General features: G+C 37.5%; 1 protein-coding gene across 1 annotated transcript in view; it reads right to left on the bottom strand.

The window, feature by feature from the left end:
• Nucleotides 1–756: 756 nt before the first annotated feature.
• TRAPPC8 (trafficking protein particle complex 8) overlaps nt 757–14,503 on the bottom strand; it is a gene marked incomplete at its 3' end in the record, with an annotated part of 33,624 nt that continues 19,877 nt past the window's right edge. The window contains exons 13-22 of the mRNA XM_010292276.1: nt 12,882–13,106; nt 11,701–11,809; nt 10,760–10,954; nt 10,440–10,570; nt 9,265–9,339; nt 8,433–8,559; nt 7,237–7,394; nt 5,972–6,414; nt 2,153–2,300; nt 757–853 (exon numbers count right to left, since the gene is read on the bottom strand). Coding sequence (XP_010290578.1) covers nt 757–853; nt 2,153–2,300; nt 5,972–6,414; nt 7,237–7,394; nt 8,433–8,559; nt 9,265–9,339; nt 10,440–10,570; nt 10,760–10,954; nt 11,701–11,809; nt 12,882–13,106 — 1,708 coding nt within the window. The remainder of the gene's footprint in view (nt 854–2,152; nt 2,301–5,971; nt 6,415–7,236; nt 7,395–8,432; nt 8,560–9,264; nt 9,340–10,439; nt 10,571–10,759; nt 10,955–11,700; nt 11,810–12,881; nt 13,107–14,503) is intronic.

Below are 14,503 nucleotides of genomic sequence, written 5' to 3' on the forward strand. Positions count from 1 at the left end.
GTGATTCTGTGATTTCTGTGATCTGGTTTATCTGACTGATGCACCCCCAATATTAATACAAGAGGAATACACACCTAGACTAATTTTTAAGTACATAAAATGTCAGCATACAAGTAAAGATAACATTTGCTAGATACAATAACAGCACTTGTTATTTTGCCTGGGATAGTTAGCCTTTTCAAAAATTAGCAGCTTTTATTAGCTAAGGCAGGATACAGCACTAGCAATTCTGGTATATTCCTAGTAAGCAAATAGAGCACTTACCAAATACGCTGTTGAGCAGTTAAATTTAACACTGACAAATAACTAAACGTAAAGGAATACTGAAACATATTTCTTGTGAGGCAAGTTATCAGCCAATTCAAATATGAATTTCTCTACACCACAGAAATAATTTACCTGGAAGTTGAATCCATTGTTAAAATTTATGAAGTCTGAAAGTTATCTGTCAATGTACTTTTCTTGAAACACTAACAAAAGGACTGTAGTATGTTTGAAAGGGATATAAAGTTTTTAGAAATTAATTATTCCGAAATCCAAATTCAACTCCTTGTAAGATTCTTTTAACTTTTCTTGTCAGGCAGAAGCTAGACTTGCCATTCTTTTGGTGATAAAGAATATAGAGTAGTTTGGGTTGGAAGATCATCTTTAAGATCATCTAGTCCAACCCCCCTGCAATAAGCAGGGACATCTTCGACTAGACCAGGTTGCTCAGAGCCCCGTCCAACCTGACCTTTCAACCTGAAAGATACACACCTTTATCTTCAGAGTTGTTAACAGATTTTTGAAGCTTCCAGTGTTTGCTATTACTTGAAACTTGCACTATATGAAATTCTTTAACACCAGTCTCACTCTAAGGAAGAAACAAAAATTATGTCAAATAAGACCAACCACAATTGCGTAGTGAATGTTCATTGCAAGATGGCACTGTTAGAAACTTAATTTAACTCATTATTCACACCATCCATAATAAAATCATCCATAAATCCACTAAGGAGAGACAAGAGAATTAAGACCCACTGTAACATAAAACAGTCCCAGCTCACAGCAACTTCCAATTCCAGTAAACAAAGCCACATGAAGAAGAAACAAAGATCCCCCAGAAAAATACCCACAAGTTAGTATTTTAGATTAAGATTACTATAATAAAACCTAGGCTTTTAACTCCAATGCAGAACACTGTCTGCAAGGCCACTTAGTTTCTAAGATTACTTTAGGAATATTACTAAATCATAGATCTCAAATTCAAGAACTTTTTTTTTAAAACATATACACAATGAAAAGTAGCTTTTGGGGTTGGTTTTCTTTCTTGGAAAGCGTGAGGTGGTAGTGGAAAATTAAGTCTCACACCATGTTATCTGTTAACTTGGTAAGTACTTTATAAAACACTCCTTCCTCCTTAAAGAAAGAGTGGACAACATTCACTTTAGTAGCTGAAGAAAAACACAGAGTGTACACACCTTTAAAACAAAATGACAAATCAGCTCAGTGACTCCACTACCAGTTAAGTGTCTAGGAATTCTATAAACAGAGGATTTAATTACCTTACTTCGTGATTGAAAAAAATGGGAACAGCTTTAGCAAAAAATGAGTAAATTTGAAGTAGCGTGGTATGAAAACAATGATACATTTTCATCTGTTTTGCTAAGTCAACAGATCACAACAGACATATCTGTATTTGGATTATATTTGCAAAAATGTCTTTTAGAATTTGGTAATGAACATTAACAGAGAAGCTTCCTTCAAGTTGGAGCTTAAAATTTGACTTCACATTACCACTAATGCTACCAGTGTTTTCACTGAAAGCTTGTGGAGGGCACAAGTTATCTCATTCAGAACTACCTTGAAAGTTGTGATCAGCAAGAATATTCAGGAATTTGGAATAAGTCTTCCTAAAAGAAAACGACTCTGAACTACAGTACTGGAATTTGCTTAGGATAGAGATAATCATAGCGGAGTTACAAAGCACTGCGATATAAATTAATGTTAGCATTCTCTTTCCAACAGTAACTGGAATAACTAAATATGCAAGGTTTACTTAGTGTTGGCAAAGTAGTTGTAAAAAAACCCCTTTTACTTAAGTCTTGGTTCTACTGGTGACACACACCTGCTGAGCTTTAGAACAGTATTACTATTAAAAATAAGAACTTACTGTATTGATATTTTCTACATCCACAAACACCAACATATTGTCCCCTCTGCCTTCTTCATCTTCAAGCGCATTACTTCTGCAGACAGTAGCTCGAATATGCAGAGACCGGCTAGTACAAATAACTGCAGTGTGCCTTAATACTCTATGACTAGGAAGGAGAGGAAGGAAGGAAGGAAGGAAGGAAAAACGAAATTAAGACATTCTGAACAAACAGGACTGCTGTCCAGAACCTATGATCAAGAAGTTTAGTTTTTATGTTTGCCATCAGTACTAAGGCCATTAGACAATTTATTCCTTTCAGTCACTGAAGAGACATTTTTTGGTTTAGTCTCCTATAAAAACTGTATTATTTTTAATAATCATGCTGCATGGGTAGGTGCTGTTCAAACACGCAGTCTCTTAACCAGTTTGAAATACTGGGGGAAAAGGTTCCTATGTTACCGTGACAAAAAATACATCCTAAGTATTTCTTTTATATAAGACAACTGGCACAGTGAAAGTAAACAGGCATGTACTGGCACAGGGATGTCATTAAGCTATTTAATGCCGCCACATGCTTTGGAAAATAGTTTGAGCAAACAAATCATAAAAGGCCCACTAGTTAGTCACACCTCCTGCATAAACATCTACTAAAAAGCATTTAGATAGAATACCACTGCATTCAACAAATTCCCCTGAACTGAGAATCCTGAAAAGTTTACCATCACTAAGGCACATGTGCCTTTTTCCAGACATGCTCAACCTCCAGGCCAGCTAGCCCTTTGTAAAAGTTATCTTCCTCTTTTTCTAATGATGAGTAAACATCCATTTTTGGACACCACCAAAACACAAGAGCTTTTCCCATGTAGAATCTTTCTATTACCAAACTTCCACTTGGAAACATTACAGGCATGTCAAAACTTGATATGCATGCCCTATAAATATGGTGAAGCATCATGCAATATTTGTTTTGGGAGGGGAAATCAGCGGTTTCCTAAACTGTAATTCACATAATGTCACAATTTACAGGATAAACTTAACTGTTTTGCAGTTAATCTTCAGAAAGATATACAGATGTCTGTATAGCTTTCAAGTGGCACAAATAATTTTTTTTTAAATCTAAGAGTTATGCTCAGTCTACAAAGTGTACTGTTAGCAAGAACACATCGCTTAAATTCCCCTGGAAACTTCAATACAGTAGTGAACCATCTGCCACCTCCGAAACACTTTACTTTCTGCATACTATGAACTCAGAGGAAAATTAAGTTCTGTTCTTAAAAAAAAAAGGGGGAGAAGAAAAAAATAACTACATTGCAGGGGGACGGATGCCCTATTCCTACAGACTAGCTTAAAACCAAATGAAAAAGTTAACGTTGGTATTTCAGAAGCTACAGAAAAATCTAAACAAACAGTGCATTTCAACAACTTTTAGTTTAATTTCAAGAATATGCTTGAACCACCTTCAACTTACTCAACTTTGGTTTAGATTATGGAGCAGTCTCACAGTATATTAAGTTTGTTTCTTTCTCAGAACTAGCCGGGAAAACAAGCTCTAGCCACAAGCAGACATTCAGTCCATGTGACTAGAGCTCCTTCTGAGGTATCCTGAATATATGTAGTATAAAGACTGGGTGTACTGGTTTTGGCTGCGATAGTTTCTTCATAGTAGCTGTTATGGGGCTGTTTTTGATTGTTGCTGAAAACAGTGTTGATAACAGATGTCTTCGTTAACTGCTGAGTAGCACTTACACAGACTCAAGGCCTTCGCTGCTTCTCACATCACCCCACCAGTTATTAGGCTGGGGGTGCACAAGAAGTTCAGAGGGGACACAGCTGGGACAGCTGACCCCAACTGACCAAAGGGATATTCCACATCATATGATGTCATACTCAGTATACAAAGCTGTTGGAAGAGGAAGGAAGTGGGGGACGTTTGGAGTTATGGCATTTGTCTTCCCAAGTAACCATTACGTGTGATGCAGCCCTGCATCCCTGGAGATGGCTGAACACTTGCCTGCCCATGGGGAGTGGTGAATGAATTCCTTGTTTTGCTTTGCTTGTGTGCGTGGCTTTTGCTTTCCCTATTAAACTGTCTTTATCTCAACCCACAAGTTTTCTCATTCTTACCCTTCCAATTCCCTCCCCACCCCACCAAGGGGGAGTGAGCAAGCAGCTGTATGGTGCTTAGCTGCTCGCTGGGGTTAAACCACACCACCAGCTCCCCACAGCACTGATTACAGATCCACTCTCCCTAGTCTCTACTGCTTCTTAAGGTTGAAGAATTTATCTTTGCCCAACAAACCAACCCAGCACTCCATAATAAATTTCTCTCCCAGAAAATTAAATAGTAACATTTATTAAGTCTGTGGCCAGTATTCTTAGTGGGCTAAAAACTAAATATATAAAGCCTGTGGCAACTTTTTCTCAGCTCTAGCTTTGAGCTCTAACAGCTGTAAAGTAGCAATGTAAGAACAGTATTTGCAGAAGACTCAGAGACAGGTAAAAAGAGACAGTCTTCATTTCTGAATTTCACTGTTTACTCAATTGCTACAGTAAGGCTTCCTGAAAGCTGATCACTTTCTGAAGAGATGCCTTTACACCCCAGAATCTTTGAAGAACCGGTTTCCCAAAAAAGTTCTCTCCTGAACCGCCTTAGCCTGGCATACGGATGGAACTTGAGAATAAGTGACATAAAACATCAACTTGTTACATTTCAAATAAAGTTCAAAGAAAGCACTATTTGTTAGCTTGTAGTGTCAAATGTGATTGTCCATACTCTCAAGATGGTCCAAAAAGGAACTATACAACATGCAAGCATGGAAGACAAACTAGGTATTTGACCCCTCCGGAGTAACTTTTGTCATAATACAACTACTAACCACACTTTAATTAAGAACAAAATCTTTTGTTCAAAGTGGACAAGATTTTGTTTAATAACATGCAGAAATAAATTAAGTAATGATTTTTCCCCCCATGCCTCAGGAAGATGTGCTTCCAGAGAAACTAAATACAAACAGAATCTGTATTAAGAGCATTCTATTAAACATAGAATCATAGAATAGTTTGCGTTGGAAGGAACCTTTTAAAGGTCATCTAGTCCAACCCCCCCTGCAATGAGCAGGAACACGTTCAACTAGATCAGGTAGCTCAGAGCCCCGTCCAACCTGACCTTGAATGTTTCCAGGGATGGGGCATCTACCACCTCCCTGGGCAACCTGTGCCAGTGTTTCACTACCCTCACTGTGGAAAATTTCTTCCTTATATCAAGTCTAAATCTACCCTTTTTTAGTTTAAAACAGTTACTCCTTGCCCTGTCACAACAGGCCCTGCTAAAAAGTCTGTCCTCATCTTTCTCATAAGCCCCCTTTACATACTGGAAGGCTGCAATAAGGTCTCCCTGGAGCCTTCTCTTCTCGAGGCTGAACCACCCCAACTTTCTCAGCCTGTCTTCATGGAGTGGTGTTCCATGATCCCTCCGACTGTTTTTGTGGCCCTCCTCTGGAGCCTTTCCAACAGGTTCATGTCTCTCCTGTGCTGAGGGCTCCAGAGCTGGACACAGTACTCCAGGTTGGGGTCTCAGAGGAAAGAGGCAGAATCCCCTCCCTCAACCTGCTGGCCACAATCCTCCTTTTATTAGATTATTTTAATAACTGCCACTTTGATGTAAACTATGTAATTTCATACAGAAATTTGATCATATAGTAGAAAAAATTATTGCTTAGAGTAGCAGATGACAGGCCGCTTTTACATCACAGCAATTGAGATAAATTCACTCAGATTTAAATTTATGCTTACAATGTTTATAGTAAGTACGACAAAAAAAAGTATATAAAAACTTACCACATTTTTGAGTGTCTTTTAATATTTTCATAGTAAAACAAAAAGTTAATTTCATGAACACCTTCTTCATCTGGTCCCCGTAACCACATTGGCAGCTGCACTGAAGCCCCAGGAAGAAGAACAGCATCAGGAAGTGGGACATGTATTACTTCAGGATGACCTCCTGTGCCAACCCCAAAGTCTACAGAAGAAGCTGAGGATAGCAGTGCTGTACGCATAGAGGTAGGATCTGTCACAACAGTCTTGTAAGCACTACAGTTTTCAGAAGCTGAAGGACTTAGTGGCGTTAGAACAGCAGTATTTCCACCAAAAGTAAAAAATTCTGGATGCTTGGACACAACTTTCAGTGCAGTAAGAGGACACTTGCTTACATTCACAAATTCTACATACGCTTTTCTGATTTCTCCACAGAGAAGCCCTGTAGGAAAATTTATAAAGAATACCTGTATGGAGAAACAACAGCAGAAAAGAAAAGCCTGAACACCGAGCCAAGTTACAAATGGGCATGAAAACAACCAACATAATTAAACTATATTGCTCTCTACAGCTTCCTGAGGAGGGGAAGTGGAGAGGGAGGTGCTGAACTTTTCTCCCTGGGATCCAGTGACAGGATGTGTGGGAATCGTTCAAAGCTGTGCCAGGGGAAGATTAGACTGGATATTAGGAAGCATTTCTTTACTGAGAAAAATGGTGGTTAAACACTGAAACAGGCTTCCTGGAGAAGTGGCCAATTCCCCAAGCCCATCAGTGTTTAAGAGGCATATGGACAATGCCCTTAATAACATCCTTTAACTTTTGGTCAGCCCTGAATTGGTCAGATTGGACTAGATTATCATTGCAAGTCCCTTCCAACTGAAATAGTCTATCCTATAGAGTTGTCGTTAACCAGTTAGTCAGATCATTTTAATAACCCTCGCAAGGAAAACCACTGTGTTTTAATTAAGCGACTTGAAGAATTATTCTAGATGAACAGAGCAAACCGAAAAAAGTTTCTTTTCCTGTTCCTCCTCACCTTGAAATTTTGCTACAAAAGCTGTTGCAAACTGAAATTCTAAAGGGGATATAACAATTTCAGAAGGACATCAATCTGGAAGCTTCAAGTTTCACTTGAAATAAACCCCACACAAGTTTGTCAGTGCCAAACCAGAAATTAACTGGAAAAATTTAGGCATTAACAAAAGCTAGGACTTCATTGTTAGAATTACATTTATAAGCTCTGGATTCAGCCATTTGCTCAAAACTGCCCATAGAAAGTAGCTACGTACCTCCAACAAAGGCATTTCTTCTGTAATGATGGGATCTAAACGTCGATCAGGTCCATATTTAATGGATGTTTTTTCCTCTTTTGTGTTATTAAGTCGAGGTCCTTGGATTTCTAAATCTTGTCGTCCTCGTACAGATAACCCATTGGAGACAAACTTTCCTGAAACAATTTTTTTAAAGTTTAATTTTTTTTTTTTTAAGTAATTCCTAACTTCTTTCTGAGAAGTGACCCAAAGCTCCCTACCCAATCTCAAAAATAATTTTGATTTTTCTGTTATTGGGCACATGCAGTGTTCATTGTTAGTGATGCTGCTTAAACAAAGAACTACTCAAAGCTTACTGCCACACATAACACATTGCTATTCAAGTTCAGACAGACAGTTATCCGTCGTTGTGGACTTACTCTACCCTTTAATTTGACTACAAAGGGGCAGAGGGTAGGTTGGTGGAGAGCATGAAGGTGATGTATTTTTTTCCATTCCCAAAAAGTCACCCAAAACATTTTTATTTCCTTCAAAGACAGGCCACCACTCTCCAAATGTTTTTTATTCCAAAGTTTTCCAGTTCATAGATAGCTAACCAAGCTTCATTATTTTTTAGACACTTTCAAACATGTGTTTTAATCCCCGATTCCTACAAAAACTAAATTTTCCCTGCAAGAGACAGTTTCAGATGAATGACTCAACAAAACGGATCAAGTAGCATGCAATTAGTAAGCCATTTATATGTTAATATGAAAGAAAGAGGACCAAAATAAAGTCAAGACACTAAAAAAAAATAATTATATCTGACAAATTTAAATTTGGGAATCTATGCAAAGAACTTCAGTGCAATATTTAGACAAAAGTTGAAAGCTAACAAAGCTAAAAGATCCAGAAGAAAAATGAATGGCAAAAGAGTCAATGGAAGTTGTTATAGATTCAACACGGTTTAGATGGAGTTTTTTATTTTAAATCATTTCAGAATTTCCACAGATTAAGGAGGAATGGGTTTGGTAGGGGTTGTTTCCTTTCTCATGAGAGTCCTACAGGTGCCAATTCACTCTTTTCTTGTTCCACTTGTTTCCCTTGTTTCTACATCCTCACCTGAAAGAAGGCCTTGCATCATGATAGTAAACATTAAACACTAAAATTTAAGTCTACTCAGCAGAAGCCAAGTCTCCCCCTCCTAGAGACAGACAACAGAATAATACACTTACCCGTCTGTGATCCAATAGAAGGATCGAACCCATCTAATGTCACAGCACCCTGAACAGTGCCAAGATTATAAACGACTCCCAGAATATGTAGCTCCCCTGTTTGATGGGGAAAGAGCTTTAGTCTTGCCTGTGGAGATATGTTAAATTTTTGTTGTTGTTGCTACTAGACAAAGGCATTATTACATCTAAATGTCCCATTGCTAAAGACACTCACAGCTACATTTACTTTATAGTCATGTCAGATGTAATAGTCTGTATACAATCTCACATGACTATACAGTCATGTATTGCATACAATAACTACAGGTCATTTACTGGGTTCAAAATTTCACATACACAGTATTTACCAAACCAGTCCACAGCTGAGATGCTCATTACATTAGGAAAGAGCCCTAAACTTTAACAAAAATTAACTTTAGCAGAGGCAGAATCACAGAATGGTTGAAGTTGGAAAGGACCTCTGGAGGTCATCTTGTCCAACCTGCCTGCACAGGTAGGGCCACTTAGAGCCAGTTGCCTAGGACTATGTCCAAATGGCTATTAATATCTCCAAGGATGAAGACTCCACAAACTCTCTGGGCAGCCTGCACCCAGCGGTCAGCCACTATCCCAGTTAAAAAAAAGAAGTGTTTCCTGATGTTCAGATGGAGCCTCTTGTGCTTCAGTTTGTGCCCAGTGCCTCTTATCCTGTCACATCCTCCCTTCAGATATTTATACACACGATGAGATTCAGAAGTGCCAGTACTTCATATATATCAGTAATCAGTTTAGCATTAAGTTCAGATCATAACAACTGCACCCTGAAGTTCAACACTGAAAATATAGCGCTTACCACTTTTGTCTCCTCACTATTAATTAAAAATTCTGCTATTGCTTCAGTTCCTATCATATCGTCATCACACATTCCCTGAAAAGAAGAAACAGCTTTTCAGATACTATTACTACTAGGCAGAAAGTGCCACAAATATTACTTCCCACACCTTTCCTGAAGTGTTCAAGGAAAAAACCACACAGAAATTTCAGACTGCAGACAGTTAGTACCAGCAGGTGCTGTATGCTCAGCTTCTCAGGCTTTTTGAATTAAAGAAGCAGCTGGAGAGCTCCGTAAATATTCACTTACAAGAAACTCAAGATTTATCACTATAAATTGGAACCATTCACAATCAACTTCAGTGATACTCTCAGAAGTATTTATCATATCACTGAAGTAGCAATTCAGACCAGAAGGGAAGTATATAGTAATCTTTGAGACTTATTTATATGAAGCCATGTTTATAAACTCCAGGAAACACTTACAGCACTTTTAGAGATCACTATATGCCAAATATTTTTGACCAAGAAACCAAATTAATTAACTCCTTAAGAATTTACTGTAATACTCAGTATTAGAACTTATTAAAACCTTAACAATATGTATGTGAGAACAGTCCTTCAGAAGGAAGTTTTGGCAGTATTAGTTGAAGCGTTACATTAAACAGTAGTAGATAGTTTATCTAAAGTATTCAAAATACTAATTTCTGATACAAAAAAATTTTCGTTTTTCTTCCAATCAAGATACCAAGATGTTCCTATCATACCAACACAATTTTTCAGAACACACATTTCACTATGTACAGTAGCTCAAGTAAGAAAAAAAGTATTTGATAATATACTGATGGACATTGCAAGTGATTTCTGCTGGTCAAGGCTAGTGTGACTCAAAATATATGTGCTATACATACAATGAAATGTTGGGAGTATTTTGCTTCACATTAAGCTTTACAATACTCATTACAGTATATTTGTTAGCTTGGCTGCTTTGGGCCCTATGAATCTAGGAAAATCTAAACAATGCATAAAGAAATTCAGTAAATGCTTTTTTTTTTTGGTCTTTTTTAGTTTGCTCTTAAACCAGCTGTTTTCATACTACAGAATTTTGAATATTAAAGTTAATATATATTAAGTTAATATATATTTCATAACCACAGCTGTTTGGTTTTGGTTGAAAAAGGATGAAGCTTTCCTTACCAGATCTTTTGTTTCTGCACCATGCTTTGCATTGAAGTCTTTAGGTTGAAATTTCCACAGCAATGAAAGTTCCGTCAAAAGAAGTGGAACTTTCAGTGGGTTTCGGAAGGACACTTCTACAGTTATCGGTTCTATCAAAAAAGTGCAAGAATATAATAACAGGCTATCCCCACCACAATCTGAAGGTTCACTTAACTCAAAGCATTCTTGTGCTAACAACTTGCATAAGAACATCGGTTTAAATCTACAATAACACAGGACATGTTGTACAAATTTATCTAGCTCATTTTATTTCTGAAGTGGATAAATCTTAACTTTACCTTCTATCACAGCAAGTGGAAATCTGGAGTTATCCGAGTAGCGATTTAAACAGAACTGTGTTGGCTGAAAGTTTGAAGGTAGTATTCCTTTATTTATTGCAGAAACAACCTGCTCCTCAAGTTCCTTCCACTGTTGTGATGATTCCGAGTCATACTCCTGATCCAGACTTATGTGTGTAGCTGCCTGCTTTTCACCTAGTATGAGTAAGGCAGTCTTAGAATATGAGACCAGTAGCATGCAACAGTTGCAACAAAGAGGTCTGCACTGGCAATTTGGTAAGTATTGTTAAAATATGTTAAGCTCTCAGTCACTGTCATTTTTGTGTTACAATTGATTTAAGTCAGTGAATTGCAAGGCTTTTTGAAATACACACATGGAACACAATACTGAGGATAATTCGAGTACAATTCTATTTGCAAATTGTAGAATTGCAAGATTTTAACATGCTACATGGTATACTCAGTTTACAGATTATTTTTACTTTATGACAGACTACAGCCCCACAGTACAGCCCCGGTTTATATAAGAATTTCCACTCAGCTTACTTTACATTCAGGAATCAGCGTTTCAAACATTTCATCAAGAGAAAGGTAACTGTAAAGCTGATTTCCAGCATTAGCGCTAGTGTCTAGCATTTGCTAAAGCATTAATGAAATCCCTTTCATGAAGTTCATTACAGACTTGCATTGATGCTTTCCTGTTATGAAAAACAGTGGAAGCCAGCACATCCACATATGCAGATTTTATATTTACACAGAAAGTCTAAACATCTAGCAAGTAGATACTAAGCTTAAGCTTTTCTTTTTAAATCCAATTTAAGAAGTTACCTTGTCACATTAGTTTTACATAATGATAGATTTCTTTAAATTACACCAACTCCTGCATATATTTTGGTTTCATAAATAAGGGACTTCAATCTATTTACATAAAATTTTCTAACCTTCTGCTGGTCTTCTATCATGCCCAAAGAAAACACGGGTTGCTGAGCTGTTAATATATGGTAAAGGAAGCTGTGGTAACGGACCATCAGGTGATAGCTGGGTTACATTCTAAGCAAAGGAGGAAAAGAGTGTCATGCCATTATGCAAATACATGATTTCCATCCTGTACATTACCAGTGATTGAATAAAGAAGCCAAGTTATAAGCAATGTTTGAACAGGTAGTATTTTTAAGGTGGAATGAATCACTTCAATGAACTGTTTTATTAGTTTCTTCTGCTTTGATGGTCTGAAATGGTACTTTTTTTCTTCAATAAGAGTTTAAAGTTTGTGAAAACTTCATAAAAAAGGAGAATAATTATTTTAACCCAGCACTTTAATCACTATTGTGGCTACATGGCTGTTACAAGCTTTATTTGATGCAAAGCTTGACTTTCCAACTCAGAATTTGATAAACTGTGTTCACTACACCACCACCACCCAAGACACTCGCCACAGCTGAGCTGTGGACTCAACACCAGTCTCAAGTAAGGTCTCTCAAGTAAGAGAGATAACTTAGCAAACACCACAGAAATCCTGTTTACAAGCTTTAAGACAGTAACTACAGAGCTGCAAGTTGTGTGGTGATATCAGCACTAAACAGATTACATAGTATGCTACAATTCAGAATCACTCATGAACTTAGAGCCAACTTGATGAGTCGCTTGATCTATAAAAACCCATATTAAAAAATAAAACTCACTACAACATGGATGGGGAGTACTTTATAGTACCAGGTGACAGAGCTACCTAGCCTTTATTATATGTTTATTATCAAAGCCTCAAAAATCATTATAAATTGATCAAAACAAAACAGGTCCACTTCCTCTAAAAGAAAGTGAACTACCACAGGCTGCAATTCAGTCATGACCCTCAAAAGGAAGAGTTCATTTTACTGTAATGAACACACATACAAAGTGTCACACTAATACCCATTGGTGGAAGTACACATACTACAACATAAGATACAGCATATTTATTTTTTTGAAGACTAAAGCAAAAAATGAACACATCAACCAGATAAAAAAAACAAGCCTGGAACACAGAAGGTATGCCAGAAAATCATTTAATGACTTAATAGAAAATTACTGGTAATAAAATTACTGATTACTCAAGTAATAAAGAAAATGAAAAGCCATTTACCTTATAAACATAAAGATATTCTCTTAAAAAAGCTCCTTGCTGAGCTGGAGGTTGTTTACTGTCATTGATCAAAATATGCCTGAAGGCAGACACAGCATTGTCAAGCTGACGAAGCGTAAAGGACTGGCGACCAATAGTGAAGTTAATATGGTCTTCTGCAAGAGACCAGCCTTTCCCTTTGTAAACCTGCATGGCTTGACAGTAGCAACGTAAGGCATGTTTTTTCTACAAGAAACAACAAGCAAGATTATTTCTCAAATAATCCCATTAACCACTCATTGTAGCTGCAGTACTAGGAAGATTGCACAGTAAGTCAGAAAAGTTACTGAAGTTTTCACCACCACTCCCACTATACTAAGTGTAATGTTTGCGTAACTATACCTCATAGTATCTAGTAAATATTAATCTAAGCACAGAAGCGTTGGTTCCTACAGTACAGAGCCTAGCCTGCAGATTAAGTTCATGCTTTCAAAGACTAGAGTAACAGGCAGTGAGTTAAAAAAAAAACAAGAAAACTACTTTTAAAATAGTGTTCTGCATTGCTTTAGGACTGACTGCTAACATCTGCAGAGCTCTACTGCCAAGCCTCAGGACATAAGCTACATTTAACACATTTTGTTCATTTCTCTAACTGAACTTTCAGTGTGACACTTCCAGTCAACTGTTGTTCAGTAGACACACTTGGGACAAAGCCCATGCCAAGCAAACCAACAAAACACAGCCCTACAGTACATACAAAATAAAATCACCAATCACATCAGCCATTGGGAGATACATGCTCTACTCCCAGTCAGCTCCACAGTTCCTTTCCTGTACATGCATCAGGACCTGGGCATTCAATCCCAAGTCTAGGTATTGAACATCTGCATAGGTACTCATTGTACAGGCAAGTCTCAGCTTCTAAATAAAGGGAACAGCATTCACCTATTTACAGCAGTAATGTGAAAAATTTAAGGTATGTTCAAACTGATGTGGTGATGACAGCAGATTACAAGCAGTAAATCCTTAACATCAGTAGATACTACTGACACTTTAAAATACAGTATTATAGTATGCAGCTGAGCAGCCTGGCTGACTTCAGTAGCATTTAATATTTTAGTGCCTCTAAGGATGGGGGTGAAGGGAATAACCTACATCTACTGTAACACTGAAAAAGCATTCCCTGGAAGCCAGAATCCCTACAAGAATTAGACGCAAATGAGAGCGCTGTTACATGAAGACAAAGTCAAAGCTTTACAAAATGCATGCACTTTTCCAGGCAAAGGAGTGAGATACAAAAGAATAAATTTTAAAAGCCTCTGATCAATAGCTCCCTGTCAGTACTGTATTGTCATAACAATAGACAGGGGAACTACCGCACAAAGACAACCAGGGGCAGGGGGAAATGCTCCTACTGTTCTTCACATCCATGATTTTAAATACAGAAGCCAAGAATACGACAATACTTGCTTTGGTCCTTATCAGGGTAATAAAAATGAGATTGGGTGGGATGGTAGAACACCACCTCAAGACCATAGGGCTTTGTTTCAAACATAACTCTGATGCTTGGGTTCTCTTATATTATTGATTTGCAATACAAATTTATTTCTATCAGAGATTTACAGCTTATCAGTAAACTGAAA

The sequence above is a fragment of the Phaethon lepturus genome, unplaced genomic scaffold (assembly GCF_000687285.1).
Source record: "Phaethon lepturus isolate BGI_N335 unplaced genomic scaffold, ASM68728v1 scaffold20618, whole genome shotgun sequence".
NCBI classification, from domain to species: Eukaryota; Metazoa; Chordata; class Aves; order Phaethontiformes; family Phaethontidae; genus Phaethon; species Phaethon lepturus.